Genomic DNA, 19,161 nt, shown 5'->3' with positions numbered 1-19,161 from the left:
TGTGAGTTGTGGCTCTTTTATCACAGTGTGTGTGTGTGAGTTGTGGCTCTTTTATCACAGTGTGTGAGTTGTGGCTCTTTTATCACAGTGTGTGTGTGAGTTGTGGCTCTTTTATCACAGTGTGTGTGTGTGTGTGAGTTGTGGCTCTTTTATCACAGTGTGTGAGTTGTGGCTCTTTTATCACAGTGTGTGTGTGAGTTGTGGCTCTTTTATCACAGTGTGTGAGTGTGTGAGTTGTGGCTCTTTTATCACAGTGTGTGAGTTGTGGCTCTTTTATCACAGTGTGTGAGTTGTGGCTCTTTTATCACAGTGTGTGAGTTGTGGCTCTTTTATCACAGTGTGTGTGTGTGAGTTGTGGCTCTTTTATCACAGTGTGTGAGTTGTGGCTCTTTTATCACAGTGTGTGAGTTGTGGCTCTTTTATCACAGTGTGTGAGTTGTGGCTCTTTTATCACAGTGTGTGAGTTGTGGCTCTTTTATCACAGTGTGTGTGTGAGTTGTGGCTCTTTTATCACAGTGTGTGAGTTGTGGCTCTTTTATCACAGTGTGTGTGTGAGTTGTGGCTCTTTTATCACAGTGTGTGAGTTGTGGCTCTTTTATCACAGTGTGTGAGTTGTGGCTCTTTTATCACAGTGTGTGTGTGAGTTGTGGCTCTTTTATCACAGTGTGTGTGTGTGAGTTGTGGCTCTTTTATCACAGTGTGTGAGTTGTGGCTCTTTTATCACAGTGTGTGTGTGAGTTGTGGCTCTTTTATCACAGTGTGTGTGTGTGTGAGTTGTGGCTCTTTTATCACAGTGTGTGAGTGTGTGAGTTGTGGCTCTTTTATCACAGTGTGTGAGTTGTGGCTCTTTTATCACAGTGTGTGAGTTGTGGCTCTTTTATCACAGTGTGTGTGTGAGTTGTGGCTCTTTTATCACAGTGTGTGAGTGTGTGAGTTGTGGCTCTTTTATCACAGTGTGTGAGTTGTGGCTCTTTTATCACAGTGTGTGTGTGAGTTGTGGCTCTTTTATCACAGTGTGTGAGTTGTGGCTCTTTTATCACAGTGTGTGAGTTGTGGCTCTTTTATCACAGTGTGTGAGTTGTGGCTCTTTTATCACAGTGTGTGAGTTGTGGCTCTTTTATCACAGTGTGTGTGTGAGTTGTGGCTCTTTTATCACAGTGTGTGAGTTGTGGCTCTTTTATCACAGTGTGTGTGTGAGTTGTGGCTCTTTTATCACAGTGTGTGTGTGTGTGTGAGTTGTGGCTCTTTTATCACAGTGTGTGAGTTGTGGCTCTTTTATCACAGTGTGTGTGTGAGTTGTGGCTCTTTTATCACAGTGTGTGTGTGAGTTGTGGCTCTTTTATCACAGTGTGTGTGTGTGTGTGAGTTGTGGCTCTTTTATCACAGTGTGTGTGTGTGTGTGTGTGTGAGTTGTGGCTCTTTTATCACAGTGTGTGTGAGTTGTGGCTCTTTTATCACAGTGTGTGAGTTGTGGCTCTTTTATCACAGTGTGTGTGTGAGTTGTGGCTCTTTTATCACAGTGTGTGTGTGTGTGAGTTGTGGCTCTTTTATCACAGTGTGTGTGTGTGTGAGTTGTGGCTCTTTTATCACAGTGTGTGTGTGAGTTGTGGCTCTTTTATCACAGTGTGTGAGTTGTGGCTCTTTTATCACAGTGTGTGTGTGTGTGAGTTGTGGCTCTTTTATCACAGTGTGTGAGTTGTGGCTCTTTTATCACAGTGTGTGTGTGAGTTGTGGCTCTTTTATCACAGTGTGTGTGTGTGAGTTGTGGCTCTTTTATCACAGTGTGTGAGTTGTGGCTCTTTTATCACAGTGTGTGTGTGAGTTGTGGCTCTTTTATCACAGTGTGTGTGTGAGCCACACTTAAGTCTTAACCCAGAGCCTTGTCCAGGTGCAGTTGTCCCGTTCTCTTCTGGCCGCGTGGAAAGACCAGAGTGTCCAGAGTCACACAGACTGCAGCTCGGCCAACAGGTAAACAACACAAAAAGAGAACGTATGTGCGGAATATCACGATATTTTATGATTTTAGTGAAAAAGAAGTTGTTGACAGTGACGACAGTGAGGACGTGAGCGCACTCCCGGACACTCTGGGTTTGTATCAGTGTTGTTAACACTGTTAACTGTTTATGTTGTTCCTGTTTGTCTTGTTCCTGTTGTTCATGTTGTTTATGTTGTTCGTGTTGTTTGTCTTGTTCCTGTTGTTCCTCAGAATCATTAGACTTTTATTGCCATAGTCTGTGAACACAGTTCACAAACCAGGAACTTGATACGGTGAAAAAGTGCAACATAAACACACTGAATAAATACAAATACAAATAAGGGCATGCACAAAGTTAAAAAGATATGCTTAAAAAATCAAATGAAATACTTAAAGGGAGAAAATATAAACAACAGCAGCATCAGAACAACAGTGCAAAGTGGCTTATTAAAGTGACCGGTGTTATAAAGTGTCCAGTTTAGTGCAGATATTATAAAGTGTCATGAGACAAACAGCAGAGGGGAAGAAACTGTTCTTATGGCGAGAGGTTCTGGTCCCAATGGACCGTAGCCTCCTGCCAGAGGGAAGTGGCTCAAATAGTCCATGTCCAGGGTGAGAAGTGTCAGCTGCTATACGGCCTGCTCGCCCCGAGTCCTGGAGACGTACAGGTCCTGTAGAGATGGAAGGAGCAGCCAATCACCTTCTCAGCAGAGGCACAATGTGCTGCAGTCTCTGTCCCTGGCCCCAGTGAACCACACAGTGATGGAGGAGGTGAGGATGGACTCAATGATGGAAGTGTAAAACTGCACCATCATCTGGACTGGCAGCTTGAGTTTCCTCAGCTGCCGCAGGTGGAACATCCTCTGCTGGGCTTTCTTGATGAGGGAGCTGATGGTCGGCTCCCACTTGAGATCCTGGGTGATGCAGGTGCCCAGGAAGCGGAAAGAGTCCACAGTGGTGATGGGGGAGTCCGTCAGGGTGAGGGGAGGCAGGGGGGCTGTGACTTTCCTGAAGTCCACGATCATCTCCACTGTCTTCTGGGCGTTGAGCTCCAGGTTGTTGCTGCTGCACCAGGACACCAGCCGGTCCACCTCCCTCCTGTAGCAGACTCATCGCCGTCCGAGATGAGTCCGATGAGGGTGGTGTCATCCGCAAACTTAACCAGTTTGACGGAGTCGTGGCTGGAGGTGCAGCAGTTGGTGTACAGGGAGAAGAGCAGGGGAGAAAGTACACAGCCCTGTGGAGATCCTGTGCTGATAGTCCGGGTGTCCGAGACATTCTTCCCCAGCCGCACGCGCTGTCTCCTGTCTGTCAGGAAGTCAGTGATCCATCTGCAGGTGGAGTCAGGCACGTTGAGCTGAGCTTGTCCTGGAGCAGAGCAGGGAGGATGGTGTTGAATGCAGAGCTGAAGTCCACAAACAGGATCCTGGCGTAGGTTCCCGGGGAGTCCAGATGCTGGAGGATGAAGTGAAGGGCCAGGTTAATGGCGTCGTCCACAGACCGATTGGCTCTGTAGGCAAACTGCAGAGGGTCCAGGAGGGGGGAGGTGAGGGACTTGAGGTGGTGCAGGACCAGGCGCTCAAATGACTTCATGACTACGGACGTCAGCGCCACAGGTCTGTAGTCATTAAGTCCAGTGATCCTGGGCTTCTTGGGGACGGGGACAATGGTGGACAGCTTGAAGCAGGCTGGGACGTGACATGACTCCAGGGAGGTGTTAAAAATGTCCGTGAAGACAGGAGCCAGTTCCTCAGCACAGTGTCTAAGGGTGGAAGGAGAGACACCGTCTGGGCCCGCGGCCTTACGGGGATTCTGCTTCCTGAAAAGTTTAGTCACGTCCTGCTCCACAACTGTGAGGGCAGTGGGGGAGGAGGGGGGGGTCCGAGGTTGGTTTGGAGGTAATGTCCATGATGGTGGGGGAGGAGGGGGAGGGGTGTGAAACTTCAAACCTCGCATAAAAGCCGTTTAACTTTTCTGCTAGTTGTTTGTTGTCCACGGCGCGAGGGGCTTTGGGCCTGTAGTTGGTGATTTGCCTAAACCCTCTCCAGACAGAAGCAGAGTCGTTGGTGGAGAATTGCTGCTCCAGACGTGTATTGTATTTCGCTTTAGCCTTTTCGCTAAACGCATACTTGCAACGCCTGTAGCCTTCACGATCTCCTGCCCTGAAAGCCATCTCCTTTTCCCTCCTCAAATGTCTCAGTCTGGGTGTGAACCAGGGTTTGTCGTTGTTAAAAGTCGCCCTGGTGCATGATGGAACGATGCTGTCCTCACAGAACTGAATGTATGATGTCACAGTGTCTGTGTCCTCATCCAAACTGTCTGTGGCCTTGAACACATCCCAGTCTGTAGTGTCCAAACACGTGCGAAGCTCCTCCACAGCCTCACTGGTCCACTTCTTAGAAGTCCTCACAGCAGGTTTGGAGAGTTTCAGCCGTTGTTTGTAAGCAGGGATGAGGTGAACCATGACGTGATCAGAGTATCCTAGAGCAGCGCGGGGCACGGCTCTGTAGGCTCTGTAGGTTCTATGGGCTCTGTAGGCTCTGTAGGTTCTATGGGCTCTGTAGGCTCTGTAGGCTCCACTGACCGTTGTGTAACAGTGATCTAGTGTCTTCTGCTCTCTCGTCGGGCAATTAATAAACTGTTTATATTTGGGCAGTTCCTGGCTCAGATTTCCTTTATTAAAATCCCCCAGGAGGATCAGTAAAGAGTCCGGGAAGGTTCGCTCCACATCCAGAATCTGCTCCGCGAGCGCTGGGCCTCGTGCGTGTCCAGAATGAATGAAGTGAACTCACGTGGAGAATAGAAAGGCCTACGGTTAATGAACAGATATTCCACGGCGGGAGAGCAGTGTTGGGAGATCACAGTCACATCCGTACACCAGGCGTTGTTGATGAAGAAACAGACACCTCCACCTTTCGTCTTTCCCACGGAGAGTCCCCGTTGTCTGTCCGTGTGGAGGAGCTGGAATCCCTCCAGTTGAAGCGCACAGTCCGGGATACGCTCATTGAGCCATGTCTCCGTGAAGCATAAGACGCAAGAGGAAGACAAGTCTTTGTTTCTCCTCATCAGCAGCGCCAGTTCGTCCGTCTTGTTGCTGAGTGAGCGAACGTTAGACAGGAAAATTCCAGGTAGGGGCGAGCGCCGCGTCTCCGGAGGCGCACCAAGGCCCCTGCCCGCTTTCCTCGTCTTCGGCGTCTCACTCTTTTGGCCAAAGAGTGAACAAAATCTACTGCAGGAACTAAAAAGACCGGCAGTAGATCGACAGGAGTGGTAGTTCTGATGGATAAGAGCTCTTCACGGGTGTAAGAGCGAACACAGGACAAACACACAAAAACAAAAAACACACAGCGCACCAAATCACCAGGGCGACCGTACGTGGCGCCATCTTGGATCACATCACATTCCTGTTCGTGTTGTTCCTGTTGTTTGTCTTGTTCGTGTTGTTCCTGTTGTTCGTGTTGTTTATGTTGTTCCTGTTGTTTGTCTTGTTCCTGTTGTTTGTCTTGTTCGTGTTGTTCCTGTTGTTCGTGTTGTTTATGTTGTTCCTGTTTGTCTTCTTCATGTTGTTTGTCTTGTTCCTGTTGTTTGTCTTGTTCATGTTGTTTGTCTTGTTCCTGTTGTTTGTCTTGTTCATGTTGTTTGTCTTGTTCCTGGTGTTTGTCTTGTTCCTGTTGTTCGTGTTGTTCCTGTTGTTCGTGTTGTTCCTGGTGTTTGTCTTGTTCCTGTTGTTCGTGTTGTTCCTGTTGTTCGTGTTGTTCCTGTTGTTTGTCTTGTTCCTGTTGTTCGTGTTGTTCCTGTTGTTCGTGTTGTTCCTGTTGTTTGTCTTGTTCCTGTTGTTTGTCTTGTTCGTGTTGTTCCTGTTGTTCGTGTTGTTTATGTTGTTCCTGTTGTTTGTCTTGTTCCTGTTGTTTGTCTTGTTCGTGTTGTTCCTGTTGTTCGTGTTGTTTATGTTGTTCCTGTTTGTCTTGTTCATGTTGTTTGTCTTGTTCCTGTTGTTTGTCTTGTTCATGTTGTTTGTCTTGTTCCTGTTGTTTGTCTTGTTCATGTTGTTTGTCTTGTTCCTGGTGTTTGTCTTGTTCCTGTTGTTCGTGTTGTTCCTGTTGTTCGTGTTGTTCCTGGTGTTTGTCTTGTTCCTGTTGTTCGTGTTGTTCCTGTTGTTCGTGTTGTTCCTGGTGTTTGTCTTGTTCCTGTTGTTCGTGTTGTTCCTGTTGTTCGTGTTGTTCCTGTTGTTCGTGTTGTTCCTGTTGTTCGTGTTGTTCATGTTGTTTGTCTTGTTCCTGGTGTTTGTCTTGTTCCTGTTGTTTGTCTTGTTCCTGTTGTTCCTGTTGTTCATGTTTGTCTTGTTCCTGTTGTTTGTCTTGTTCCTGTTGTTTGTCTTGTTCCTGTTGTTCGTGTTGTTCGTGTTGTTCATGTTGTTCGTGTTTTTCTGTAGTGACCCGCGGTTCCAGTTCAGACGTCATTGAGCGTTTGTCCAAGAGGAAAATGACAAAACACCAAGAAACACTGTGTGAGCTGGACACAGAGCTGAGCGTCGTCTCCAAGGTGATGACGTCACATTTCAGCTGAAACGAGGGCGTCAGTTTCAGTCACTCGGGTCTTTAAAGGAGCTCTGAGGTGTGACGTACTGTTGTGCGTTTGTGTTCACACAGACGTTTGAGTCGAGTGTGAGACTAAACAGTGAGGAGCTGCTGACATCACTGCGAGAGGTCGACCTGAGACTCGACGACCTGAGTCAGAGAATGAAACGAGCAGAAGACCTGAAGTCACACAATCTGCAGGTGTGTGTGTGTGTGTGTATGTTTATTTATTTGTTCATTTTGTGTGTCTCTGTATCATCAGGAGCTGTGTTCTCTGTGGGAGGAGGTGGAGGAGGAGGTGAAGGTGAAAAGGAGCAGAATTGTGGAGTTTTATTGTAAAATGCGTCAGAGTGAAACACACAGGACGGTTCAGGTCAGAGGTCACAGTTTAAATGTCAATGTTCGTCACAGATAAAAATGAGCCATGAATAAAAATAAATGAATACAGTTTTTAATGTTTAGATTCGAGCCGCGCTGAAGAAACACTGTGGTCTCCTGGAGAAGATCAACTGTTTGTCTCTGTTTGACGTCCAACGACTTCTCCACGCCAAGGCAACGGTCAGACTCTAGAGCAACAACACCAAAACATCAGGGTACTTACTTCTGTGGGGTATAAAGTTCAATTGTGGTAAGTGGTTGGATCCCCGGGTCACCAGGCCTTTCTGTGTGGAGTTTTTCATGTTTCTCCTCGTGTCTGGATGGGTTTCCTCCGGGTACTCCGGTTTCCCCCATCAACCAAAACATGAACGCCCTTCAGACAACTGTTGTTGTGATTTTGGGCGTTACAAAAATAAAATGAATTGAAATGAATTAAAGAGGGGGTACTTACTTCTAGGGGGTATAAAGAGGGGGTGTTTTACGTAGGCTTGTGGGCCTAAGTACAGGGTTTGATTATGGCCCTGGAGAGATCACTAGATTACTCAAATGTGGATCTGATCAGAGGATTTTTCTTTAATATTTTTCTTTAACTTCACAGATGTTGAATCAGTCTCTGTTGGCGAACTGCCGCAGTTTATACCAGCTGCGCCTCCACCTGCTGGTGTCAAACCTACAGGGGGCGTCAGCGCTCCACCAGCTCTGGGAGGACTGTGTGGAGAAGAGGAGGAGCAGCAGAATCCAGCAGATTATAGAACGCTTCAGGTGAAACACTGTGAAACAGTGAAACAAATACATTTAATAGGTGCACACAACCTGCACATCCTCCTCCTGCACCTCCTCCTCCTCCTGCACCTCCTCCTGCTCCTGTACCTTCTTCTGCTCCTGCTCCTCCTCTTGCTCCTCCTCCAGTGGTTATGGTTTTGTAAGATTTACAGAATATTTTTAATATTTTCTCTTCAGTGACTTGTGCAGTGAGGCCCTGGACGAGGAGCTTTTCTCTGAGGAGCCAGAGATTCAGAAAATCCATCAGAGCCTGAGACGAGCGAACGCCAAACGCCACGAGACGGTCAGCGGCCTGAGGTCAGGACCTCCTCTGTATGTGTCTGTACATCTGTATGTATCTATATACACGTCTGTATATATCTATATACACATCTGTATCATATTTATACATATTTGTATACATCTATATACACGTCTTTATTATATTTTGAGACAAAAATAATAAAAATGACTCTTTCTAGTTCACTGGCGCCCCCTACCTGCAGCTCTGTGCTGGCATCTGATTGGTTTGACCAACTGAAAAGTGATAATCTTCAAATTGGTAAATGTTTCTATTGTTTTCTTTCCTGTTTTCGCACATTTTTATAAAAGATTAAAACATTTTGCTGTTCATTCATAGATGGACTCCACGCTGATCTGGCGAAGTGCCTCCGCCACTGCTGTGATCTGACCTGGCAGGAGCGGCTTGAGGAGGTTCACCGCTGTGAGGTATCACCACAATATCCTACGAGCTTTTACTACATTCAAATATCTTTAATCGTCCTCAGGATTCTCTCCGAGCTCTGCAGCTGTCGGAGGCTCAGGTCACTGACGTTGTACAGTTCCGCCTCTTACCTCTGATTGGTCAGAGTCAGAGCAAAGCTGACGAACGATTGGCCGCGTTTGACGTGAGTAGGGCTTCATACTTGAAACCGTTGTGAACCATCTGAACCTACATCTCTCTGTGTTGTACAGGTAAACTGTGACCGTGTGAGCCGCCACAGTCTGTCATTAAGCAGCTCTGTGTTTGGTTTGGTGCAGCGAGCCGCGGCTCTGTGGGAGGAGCACTGCTCCCGCCTCAAAAATATAGAAACAAAAGTCCAACGAGACGTGGAGGAGCTCAGGCACCGCCAGAAGGAACAGTTACAGGTGACGATGTCTGTTTAGATTTAGAGGTTAGATCCTCGTAACCTCTAAATATATTTATATTTTAGAGAAAAACAGTCCACTTGGAGGAGCAGCTGAGCTCGCTCCGACAGGAGAGCAGCGAGGAGGCGCTGAACGTGTCTCTGGACAAAGCCCTGAGGAGTCTCCAGGAGCTTCATGAAAGGTACAAAAACTGAAGATAAACAAACACAATGGGACAGACCCTGAGACGTGCAGAGTTACACTGAGGAAAACTTCAATTACTTTACACAATATTTCACATTATTATAACTTTGATTATTCCATTTACATGAGTTTATGGGTGTTTTATTTGAGTGTTTTATCTGAGTGTTTTGTGTGAGTGTTTTGTGTGTTTTATGTGAGTGTTTTATCTGAGTGTTTTGTGTGTTTTGTGTGTTTTATCTGAGTGTTTTGTGTGTTTTGTGCGTTTTATCTGTGTGTTTTGTGTGTTTTATCTGTGTGTGTCTCTGTGTCTGTAGCTCTGGACAGAACCTGTTGGATCAGGTCTCTGTGTTGGACAAACTTCCTGCTCTGTTTGTCCTGGAGCTGCAAAACTACAGCAGCCGCCTCAGTGCTCTGTTCCACCTCAGCGACACCTACAGGCCGGTAACAGAAGTACACACACACGTACACATACACATACAGACACACATGCACACATACAGACGCACACGCACATACAGACAGACAGACACACACACATGTACAAACTCACCCCCACACACACACACACACACACACACACACACACACACACACACACACACATCAGCAGAATCAAACCTGTTCTTTCATTATCTGAACTGTTTACTTTTGTTTTTCAGAGACTTCATGAGTTTGGCTCAGAATTCAGTGACTTAGGTCAGTGAGTGTGTGTCTGTGTGTGTGATTCAAGATTCAAGATTTCTTTATTTGTCTCCCTTAGGAGAAATTTTTCTTAGACCAATGGGCTCACATCACAAAAAACAAACAAAACCATACCCAGGGTGCAGTACATCTCTCTCAACACACACACTCATTTCTACATCATTTATCATTTAACAGTTCCACCGAAACAGGCACAAATGAATGTTTATATCTGTTATATTTCCACCGTGGTGCCCTGTACCTCCTCCCCGAACTCAACAGTTCATACTCAGGGAACAACACATATGTCGGGTCAGAGAGAATGCTCCTGGTCTGTCTCCTCATGGCCTGTTTGTAAAGTTCTTGAGGGCTCAGAGGGACAGCACAGCCCACAGCGTGTGTGAGTGTGTGTCTGTGGGTGTGTGTGTGTGTGAGTGCGTGTGTCTGTGGGTGTGTGTGTGTGTGAGTGTGTGTGTCGGGGTGTGTGTGTGTGTGTGTGAGTGCGTGTGTCGGGGTGTGTGTGTATGTGTGAGGGTGTGTGTGTGTTTGTGAGGGGGTGTGTCGGGGTGTGCGTGTGTCTGTGGGGGTGTGGGGGTGTGAGTGTGTGTGTCGGGGTGTGTGTGTATGTGTGAGGGTGTGTGTGTGTTTGTGAGGGGGTGTGTCAGGGTGTGGGTGCGTAAGAGCGAGTGTGTCGGGGGGTGTGTGTGAGAGTGGGGGTGTGTTTGTGTGTGTGTGTGTGTGAGAGGGCGTTGGCGTGTGTGTGTGTGTGTGTGTGAGAGAGTGTGTTCTCTGACACCTTTGTTCCTTTAGTAGATTCCACTTTAGAAGCTTCAGTTGCTGTAGAAAAAGAGAAACAGGAGGTGAACACTGCACCAGATCAGGTGAGAAGTGTGTGTGTCTGCTCTCACACTCCTCGTGTGTGTGTCTGCTCTCACACTCCTCGTGTGTGTGTCTCCTCATGTGTGTGTCTGCTCTCACACTCCTCGTGTGTGTGTCTCCTCGTGTGTGTGTCTGCTCTCACACTCCTCGTGTGTGTGTCTCCTCGTGTGTGTGTCTGCTCTCACACTCCTCGTGTGTGTGTCTCCTCGTGTGTGTGTCTGCTCTCACACTCCTCGTGTGTGTGTCTCCTCGTGTGTGTGTCTGCTCTCACACTCCTCGTGTGTGTGTCTCCTCGTGTGTGTGTCTGCTCTCACACTCCTCGTGTGTGTGTCTGCTCTCACACTCCTCGTGTGTGTGTCTCCTCGTGTGTGTGTCTGCTCTCACACTCCTCGTGTGTGTGTCTCCTTGTGTGTGTGTCTGCTCTCACACTCCTCGTGTGTGTGTCTGCTCTCACACTCCTCGTGTGTGTGTTTGCTCTCACACTCCTCGTGTGTGTTTGCTGCAGGTCGATGTTTGGATCTGTGATTTGTGCGACATGAACAGTTTGGAGGAGTTTATCTCGTCCAGCGGCGTCAGGTACAAGGGGCCGTCGTTCAGATGCCCTTCCCCCGAGGTCCCTCTGAGGACCACACAGATCCAGGTGTTTCCGGTGGTGCTGCTCCGTCAGACGCTCAGCAGGTAGTGACCTCACAGTCTCATCATCTACAAACGTCTAAGTCTGTGTGATCACCTCAACTAAAAAATGTGCTTATTTATATATAATTCTGCCGTGTTGGATTTGTTTAAAAAATGTGAGGATCAGGATTTAACCAATGTGCACACACACACACACACACACACCCACCCCCACACACACACACACACCCCCCACACACACACCCCCTTACTCAGAACGTGTGTGTTCTGTATCATCATGAGTGTGTTGTGTGTGTTCATGGGTGTGTTTTCTGTGTGTGTGTGCAGTTGGTTCTGTGTGTTCACCGTGTTCACAGGTGTGTGTTCAGTGTGTGTGTGTGTTCTTTATGCGTTCAGTGTTCAGTGTGTTCACTGTGTTCAGTGTGTGTTCTGTGTGTCTTTAGTGTGTGTTCAGTGTGTTCAGTGTGTGTTCAGTGTGTCTTTAGTGTGTGTTCAGTGTGTGTTCAGTGTGTTCTCTGTGTGTTCAGTGTGTCTTTAGTGTGTGTTCAGTGTGTTCTGTGTGTTCTGTGTGTGTTCAGTGTGTGCTCTGTGTGTTCAGTGTTCAGTGTGTTCAGTGTGTGTTCAGTGTGTTCTCTGTGTGTTCAGTGTGTGTTCAGTGTGTTCAGTGTGTCTTTAGTGTGTGTTCAGTGTGTTCTCTGTGTGTTCAGTGTGTGCTCTGTGTGTTCAGTGTGTTCAGTGTGTCTTTAGTGTGTGTTCAGTGTGTTCTCTGTGTGTTCAGTGTGTGTTCAGTGTGTTCTCTCTGTGTTCAGTGTGTGTTCAGTGTGTTCAGTGTGTCTTTAGTGTGTTCAGTGTGTTCTCTGTGTGTTCAGTGTGTTCTCTGTGTGCTCTGTGTGTTCAGTGTGTGCTCTGTGTGTTCAGTGTGTGTTCTGTGTGTTCAGTGTGTGTTCAGTGTGTCTTTAGTGTGTGTTCAGTGTGTTCTCTGTGTGTTCAGTGTGTCTTTAGTGTGTGTTCAGTGTGTTCTCTGTGTGTTCAGGGTGTGTTCAGTGTGTGTTCAGTGTGTTCAGTGTGTCTTTAGTGTGTGTTCAGTGTGTGTTCTCTGTGTGTTCTCTGTGTGTTCAGTGTGTGTTCAGTGTGTGTTCAGTGTGTGTTCAGTGTGTGTTCAGTGTGTGCTCTGTGTGCTCTGTGTGTTCAGTGTGTCTTTAGTGTGTGTTAAGTGTGTTCTCTGTGTGTTCAGTGTGTGTTCAGTGTGTGCTCTGTGTGCTCTGTGTGTTCGGTGTGTTCAGTGTGTCTTTAGTGTGTGTTCAGTGTGTTCTCTGTGTGTTCAGTGTGTTCTCTGTGTGCTCTGTGTGTTCAGTGTGTTCTCTGTGTGTTCAGTGTGTGTTCAGTGTGTGCTCTGTGTGCTCTGTGTGTTCGGTGTGTTCAGTGTGTGTTCAGTGTGTCTTTAGTGTGTGTTCAGTGTGTTCTCTGTGTGTTCAGTGTGTTCTCTGTGTGCTCTGTGTGTTCAGTGTGTTCTCTGTGTGTTCGGTGTGTTCAGTGTGTGTTCAGTGTGTTCAGTGTGTGTTCAGTGTGTGTTCAGTGTGTGTTCAGTGTGTCTTTAGTGTGTGTTCAGTGTGTTCTCTGTGTGTTCAGTGTGTGTTCAGTGTGTTCAGTGTGTCTTTAGTGTGTGTTAAGTGTGTTCTCTGTGTGTTCAGGTTCAGGAGTCTCTTTTTGGACCGTGTGGAGTTTCACTTCCGTGAGCTGATGCTGTGGTCTGAGTCACTTCTGTGTCACCACAGACAGGGGGCGCTCACGGAGCAGGACCTGACTCTGCGGCGGCTCAGTGCTCAGAACGTCCGTCTGTTTATCGTCCGACCGCGACTCGGTACAAACACTTTAAAAACTCAGTGTGTTTTTGGGCTTCAGCGCGTTGCCTCAGTGGTGTGAGTCGGTCTGCCCCAGGGCAGCTGCGGCTACAACAGGAGCTTCTTCTTCTTCTTCTTCTTATTTATTTTAATTATCAGCTCTTGTGTTTTGTAGCGGAGCTGCGGCTGCACCAGGAGCAGGTCGATCTTCACTGTGGAAACGTGTCCCAGACTCTGTCCTGCCTCAGCTCTGATCTGAACGAGCTCCTGGAGTTTGTGGACGAGAGGAACCGGACCTTCCTGAGGACAGTGTCCAGTTTGGAGAGCAGCCTTCAGTCTGTGGACAGCCTTCGGCGGTACGTCTCCGCTCGTCCATCGCTTCAGACTGACCGCTCTCGTCCTCCTCTGTGTGTGAACCACGTGATTCTGTCTCTGCTGCAGAGCGCAGACCCTCGACTCCGGCCTGAGGGAGTATCTCCAGAACCACATGGCAGAAACACGAATATCTCAGACCAACTTCAGGAAAAATGTGCAGGTCCAAGTGGAGCAGCTGAAACAGACGACGTCACAGCTGCTCCGCTCCTTCAGGTCACAGGATTTTTATTTTATCATTTTGCATCATCTCTTTTTTAAGTTTGTTTCATAAACACTTTACATTCAGTTACTTAAATTAAATGTCAGAAAATCATTTCATATCGAAGGAATTCCATCCATTTTGTTCCACTTTTCCCCGGGGCCTCCCCCCAGAGGGACGTGCCCAGAACACCTCCCCAGGAGGCGTCAGGAGGCGTCAGGAGGCGTCAGGAGGCGTCAGGAGGCGTCAGGAGGCGTCAGGAGGCGTCAGGAGGCGTCAGGAGGCGTCAGGAGGCCCCTCATGGATCCTCCACAGGTGGTGGGTCCAGAGGAGGTCGGCCCGGCCACCGGGCGCTCGCTGCCGAGCACCCACACACACATACACACACATACACACACACACACACACACACACACCCTTACATGTATACATATACACACACACAAACACACACTCATACACACATATACATATACACACATCAGAATCAGAATCATTAGACTTTTATTGCCATAGTCTGTGAACACAGTTCACAAACCAGGAACTTGATACAGTGAAAAAGTGCAACATAAACACACTGAATAAATACAAATACAAATAAGTTAAAAACACAAAGTTAAAAAGATATGCTTAAAAAATCAAATGAAATACTTAAAGGGAGAAAATATAAACAACAGCAGCATCAGAACAACAGAGTAAACATGACTTATTAAAGACATACACATACATATACACACACATGCACAAACACACACATATACACACACATACATATACACACACTTATATACACATACACATGTACACCCACACACACACACACACCCCCACACACACCTACACACCCCCACACACACACACCTACATACACACACGCACACACACATATAGATCTATAGTACAAATACACATTTTGTGTTGTCTTGTGTTTTCACAGACTGTTTAGTGAAGGAGGAGACTTCACGCCTCATGAGATCAAAATGTTTCAGAAGAGGCTGAAGAACGAAATGAAAAAGATCAATGCGGAGGAAGAGTCCATCCATCGTCAGCTGGAGGCCTGTCACCCAAGGACTTTACAGCAGGTGATGAGGTCATGACGATGAGGTCATGAGATGATGAGGTGGTGATGACGAGGTGATGAGGTGATGACGTAATGATGAGGTGGTGATGAGGTGATGATGACGTAATGACGAGGTGATGAGGTGATGACGTAATGATGAGGTGGTGATGAGGTGATGATGACGTAATGAGGTGATGAGGTAATGAGGTGATGATGACAATGACGAGGTGATGAGGTAATGATGACGTAATGATGAGGTGATGATGAGATGTAGGTTCAGCTCCAGAGTGCAGGTCTCATTCAGGTCTGTGCCTCAGCTCCGGGAGGTGTACAGTCTGCAGGACAAGTTGACTTCACTCAAGTCCGAGTTCTTGTTTGTGGAAAAAATCCAGAACATCCTCCGCAGTGCTCAAATCAAGATCAAGTCTGTGGTATGTGGAATGTCACAAGTGACAAAACACAAATGTGTTTACTGTTGAAACTGAAGTGTGGACATTTTCAGGCTGCCATCGGAAATCAGCATCAGTCTGAAGCCACCAGCAAGATTCAAGAACTTCAGAGTCTTCTGGGAGACAGTGAGACACAGGTACAGACACAGACACAGACACAGACACAGACACAGACACAGACACAGACACAGGCACAGACACAGGCACAGACACAGACACAGACACAGACACAGACACAGACACAGACACAGACACAGACACAGACACAGACACAGGCACAGGCACAGACACAGGCACAGGCACAGACACAGGTACAGGCACAGGTACAGACACAGGCACAGACACAGGCACAGACACAGGCACAGACACAGGCACAGACACAGGCACAGACACAGACACAGGCACAGACACAGGCACAGACACAGGCACAGGCACAGGCACAGGCACAGGCACAGACACAGGCACAGACACAGGCACAGGCACAGACACAGACACAGACACAGACACAGACACAGACACAGACACAGGTACAGACATAGACACAGGTACAGACACAGACACAGGTACAGGCACAGACACAGGTACAGACACAGGTACAGACACAGGTACAGACACAGGTACAGACACAGGCACAGACACAGGCACAGACACAGGTACAGACACAGGTACAGACACAGGTACAGACACAGGTACAGACACAGGTACAGACACAGACACAGACACAGACACAGACACAGGCACAGACACAGGCACAGGCACAGGTACAGACACAGGTACAGACACAGACACAGGTACAGACACAGGTACAGACACAGGCACAGACACAGACACAGGCACAGACACAGACACAGACACAGACACAGACATAGACACAGGTACAGACACAGGTACAGACACAGGTACAGGCCTGAACACATGGATCTAGACCTCAGATGAGGATTAGACAGAATTCCGTAGGAATGCCATGTTCACTCTAACTGCATGTGCAGGTAATGATGTCATGTGTAAATCTGCAGGTGTGTCCAGCCCAGGTGTTGTCCATATTCTCTGTCCTCAGTCGGACGCTGCAACAGCAGGCGCAGTATCTTCACTTTACCTCGGTGTGTACACGCAGTACTACTGCACAGTAACAGTGACTTTCACCCAAAGTGTTTGATGCTTGTGTTGAAGTAAATTGTGCCGCTGAGTCGCTGTTCACGGTGAGCGTAGACCCTGGTTTGGAAAAGACGAGTCTGGAAAAAAGATACGGAAGGCTGGAAGTACAGGACGAAGACTCTATGGAGACGATTGAAGAGAGACCCCTAAAGACTACACTGACCTCTGACCTCATGAACACCCTGGACCAGCTACGACACATTCAACATCTACAGGACCTACCAGCCCCACCTCAGAGTGGACACCAGCCCCACCTCAGAGTGGACACCAGCCCCACCTCAGAGTGGACACCAGCCCCACCTCAGAGTGGACCACGTCCTCATGTCCCTGCTCCTCAGAGTCCACACACATCTGCTCTTTCTGGACACTCTGAGGATGATGTTCTTCAGGTGCCACAGTGTGTTTGGACACAGAGCTGTGAGGTCCACAGGGAGGTCCACAGGGAGGTCCACAGGGAGGTCCACAGGGAGGTCCTCTCTCAACCACTGCACCAAATTCTTCCACGCTCTTCTAACCTGCTTCATAATGTGTGGACGCACGAGTCGTTCAGCGGCAGACGGCCGCACTTCTCCACTGACAGAGCTATGTCTGTCTGTAAATACTGTGTGTTATAAGATATAAACAATATATATAAATATGTTTAAGAATGTTTTTTCTCTGCTATATTTTTATTAGGGATATTGTATTTTAACTCTACTGATGTGCTGTTGTTTATAGGACTCACACCAGCGCCCTCTGCAGGAAGACCCCTCTCTGTCTGCGCACCTCTTGCCCCCCCCCTCTGCGCTGCACCCCTGTGGCTCGAGAGGGGCACTGCACGCTGACCCTCTGCTCGGGCTCATCCAAACTCTAAACAGGTTTGTCTGTTTAAATCACCCGTTTCACACGACATCGTCCTGACTGAATGTCTCCTACAGCGACAGGACGTCCCCCGACACGGAGCCCAGAAGAGGAGCAGGTCAAACCTGTGAGTCTGGACACAGTTCTGCTTTTTAAAATTCAAAAACTTGTTTTCCATCTTTATGTGACATGTGCTCAGGTCAGAGCGCTGGACCTGTTCAGAAGAAAGACGAGTGTCCTGCAGTGAGGTAAACTCTGACCAGGGTCACACAGGGTCACACAGGGTCAGAGTCACACAGGGTCACACAGGGTCACACAGGGTCACACGGGGTCATGCAGGGTCACGCAGGGTCACGCAGGGTCACACAGGGTCACACAGACCTGACCCTGATCTTTATTCATTTAATTAATTTCTTTGTTTTTGATGTGTGTGTGTGTGTGTGTGTGTCATTGTGTGACTGTGGTGTTGTGGTGTCGGTGCTGTGTGTTTTCAGGAGAGGAGGCAGAGCGCCCCGAGTGGACTGGAGGCTGCAGACGTTTGGGCCGAGACCCGAGCCGGGACAGGAGACGTGAGTGAAGACCCTCAGTGCTGAAGTCGACCTTAACTTTGACCTAATCCTGTGATTTGTGCTGCAGCTGTTTGAGCTCCAGAGTCTGCGCTCTGCTGTGGGACGTCACTGACGTCCTGATGGTCACCGCCGAGGTCACGCCTGATTATTCATCTAATATTTATCACAAAACACCTTCAACACAAAGGTTTTACCAAGTTTAATGGGAACTGTGATACATGTGATCAGTATAACCACAGAAGGCGGGGCACAGAGGGCGGAGCACAGAGGGCGGAGCACAGAGGGCGGAGCAGAGGGCGGAGCACAGACTCCACAGAGGGCGGGGCACAGACTCCACAGAGGGCGGGGCACAGACTCCACAGAGGGCGGGGCTCTGCTCTGTGCCTCTGATAATGACACATTTTACTCGTTCTCTCAGGATTTCTACCGGGGCAGTCCTGGTGTCAGTCACTTCCTGTTGGTTCCGGACAGTCTGGAGCTGTGGGTCGCCCACGTGCAGCAAAGACTTCTGGGATATGTGGAGCAGTCGAGGAGTTTCCACCGCTCCAGTGAGAAAGGTGCTGTGATCAGAGCTTTTATATAATATTTGTGATGATTATGTGACGTCTGAATCCTGATGTTTCCTCAGATTTCCTGAAGCTTCTGGTCACGTTTGAACAAACCTGTGATAAAGTCTGTGAGCGGCTCCTCCGTGAACACGAGGAGCAGCGGCGGGAGCGGCTCAGCGCCGAGATGGAGCGGCTCAGGGTGGAGCTCGAGCAGACGGTGTCCGAGAGCGAGGCTGAAAAAGTGTTTAACGCACACACGGCGAACACGCACACACCACACACACGCCAGACACAATCACACACACCACACACACACACGCCAGACACAATCGCACACATGCACATGCCACACACACACGCCAGACACATTCACACACACTCCACACGCACACGTGTTGTGTGTTTCATAGTCGTATTGTGCGGCGGCTGTGTGTTTAGTGTGTGTGTTGTGTGTTTCAGAGTCGTATTGTGCGGCGGCTGAGGCTGTGTCTTGTGTGTGTGTTGTGTGTTTCAGAGTCGTATTGTGCGGCGGCTGAGGCTGTGTCTTGTGTGTGTGTTGTGTGTTTCAGAGTCGTATTGTGCGGCAGCTGAGGCTGTGTCTTGGCGCTGAGGCTCTGCAGGAGCTTGTGCTCAGAGAACAGCACCGACAACAAGAGCTCAACAGCGCCATCTACTGTTCTGCCACAGCCCAGAGGGTAAGGCCTGCATGAAGACAAACACAACAACAACAACACAACAACAACAACAACAACAACACTAAACACACACAGGAGTGTTTGCAGCGGGCAGGAGACGACTTTGTGGTGTCCCTGGACGCTCTCACGCAGCAGCTGCTCGCTCTGTGGGACCTGACGCTGACCGCTCCACGTGAGGTGACCGCTCCAGGTGAGGTGACCGCTCCAGGT

General features: G+C 48.4%; 1 protein-coding gene across 1 annotated transcript; it reads left to right on the top strand.

Annotated features, from left to right (window-relative positions):
- The first annotated feature begins 10,447 nt into the window (after positions 1-10,447).
- ccdc180 (coiled-coil domain containing 180) lies at positions 10,448-18,951 on the top strand. Its single transcript, XM_055227090.1, has 16 exons — positions 10,448-10,586; positions 11,090-11,262; positions 12,912-13,081; positions 13,237-13,417; positions 13,503-13,649; positions 14,573-14,717; positions 15,013-15,126; positions 15,198-15,281; positions 16,161-16,244; positions 17,017-17,156; positions 17,217-17,266; positions 17,339-17,387; positions 17,634-17,708; positions 17,776-17,842; positions 18,127-18,265; positions 18,337-18,951. Exons 2-16 carry the CDS (start codon positions 11,120-11,122, stop codon positions 18,735-18,737), a joined length of 1,989 nt encoding a protein of 662 aa, XP_055083065.1. The 5' UTR covers positions 10,448-10,586; positions 11,090-11,119; the 3' UTR covers positions 18,738-18,951.
- The last annotated feature ends 210 nt before the right edge of the window (positions 18,952-19,161 follow it).

This window comes from Periophthalmus magnuspinnatus, chromosome 15, assembly GCF_009829125.3.
Source record: "Periophthalmus magnuspinnatus isolate fPerMag1 chromosome 15, fPerMag1.2.pri, whole genome shotgun sequence".
Classification (NCBI taxonomy): domain Eukaryota; kingdom Metazoa; phylum Chordata; class Actinopteri; order Gobiiformes; family Gobiidae; genus Periophthalmus; species Periophthalmus magnuspinnatus.
Note: the sequence above shows the minus strand (reverse complement) of the source record. Positions and strands in the feature narration are given on the sequence as shown.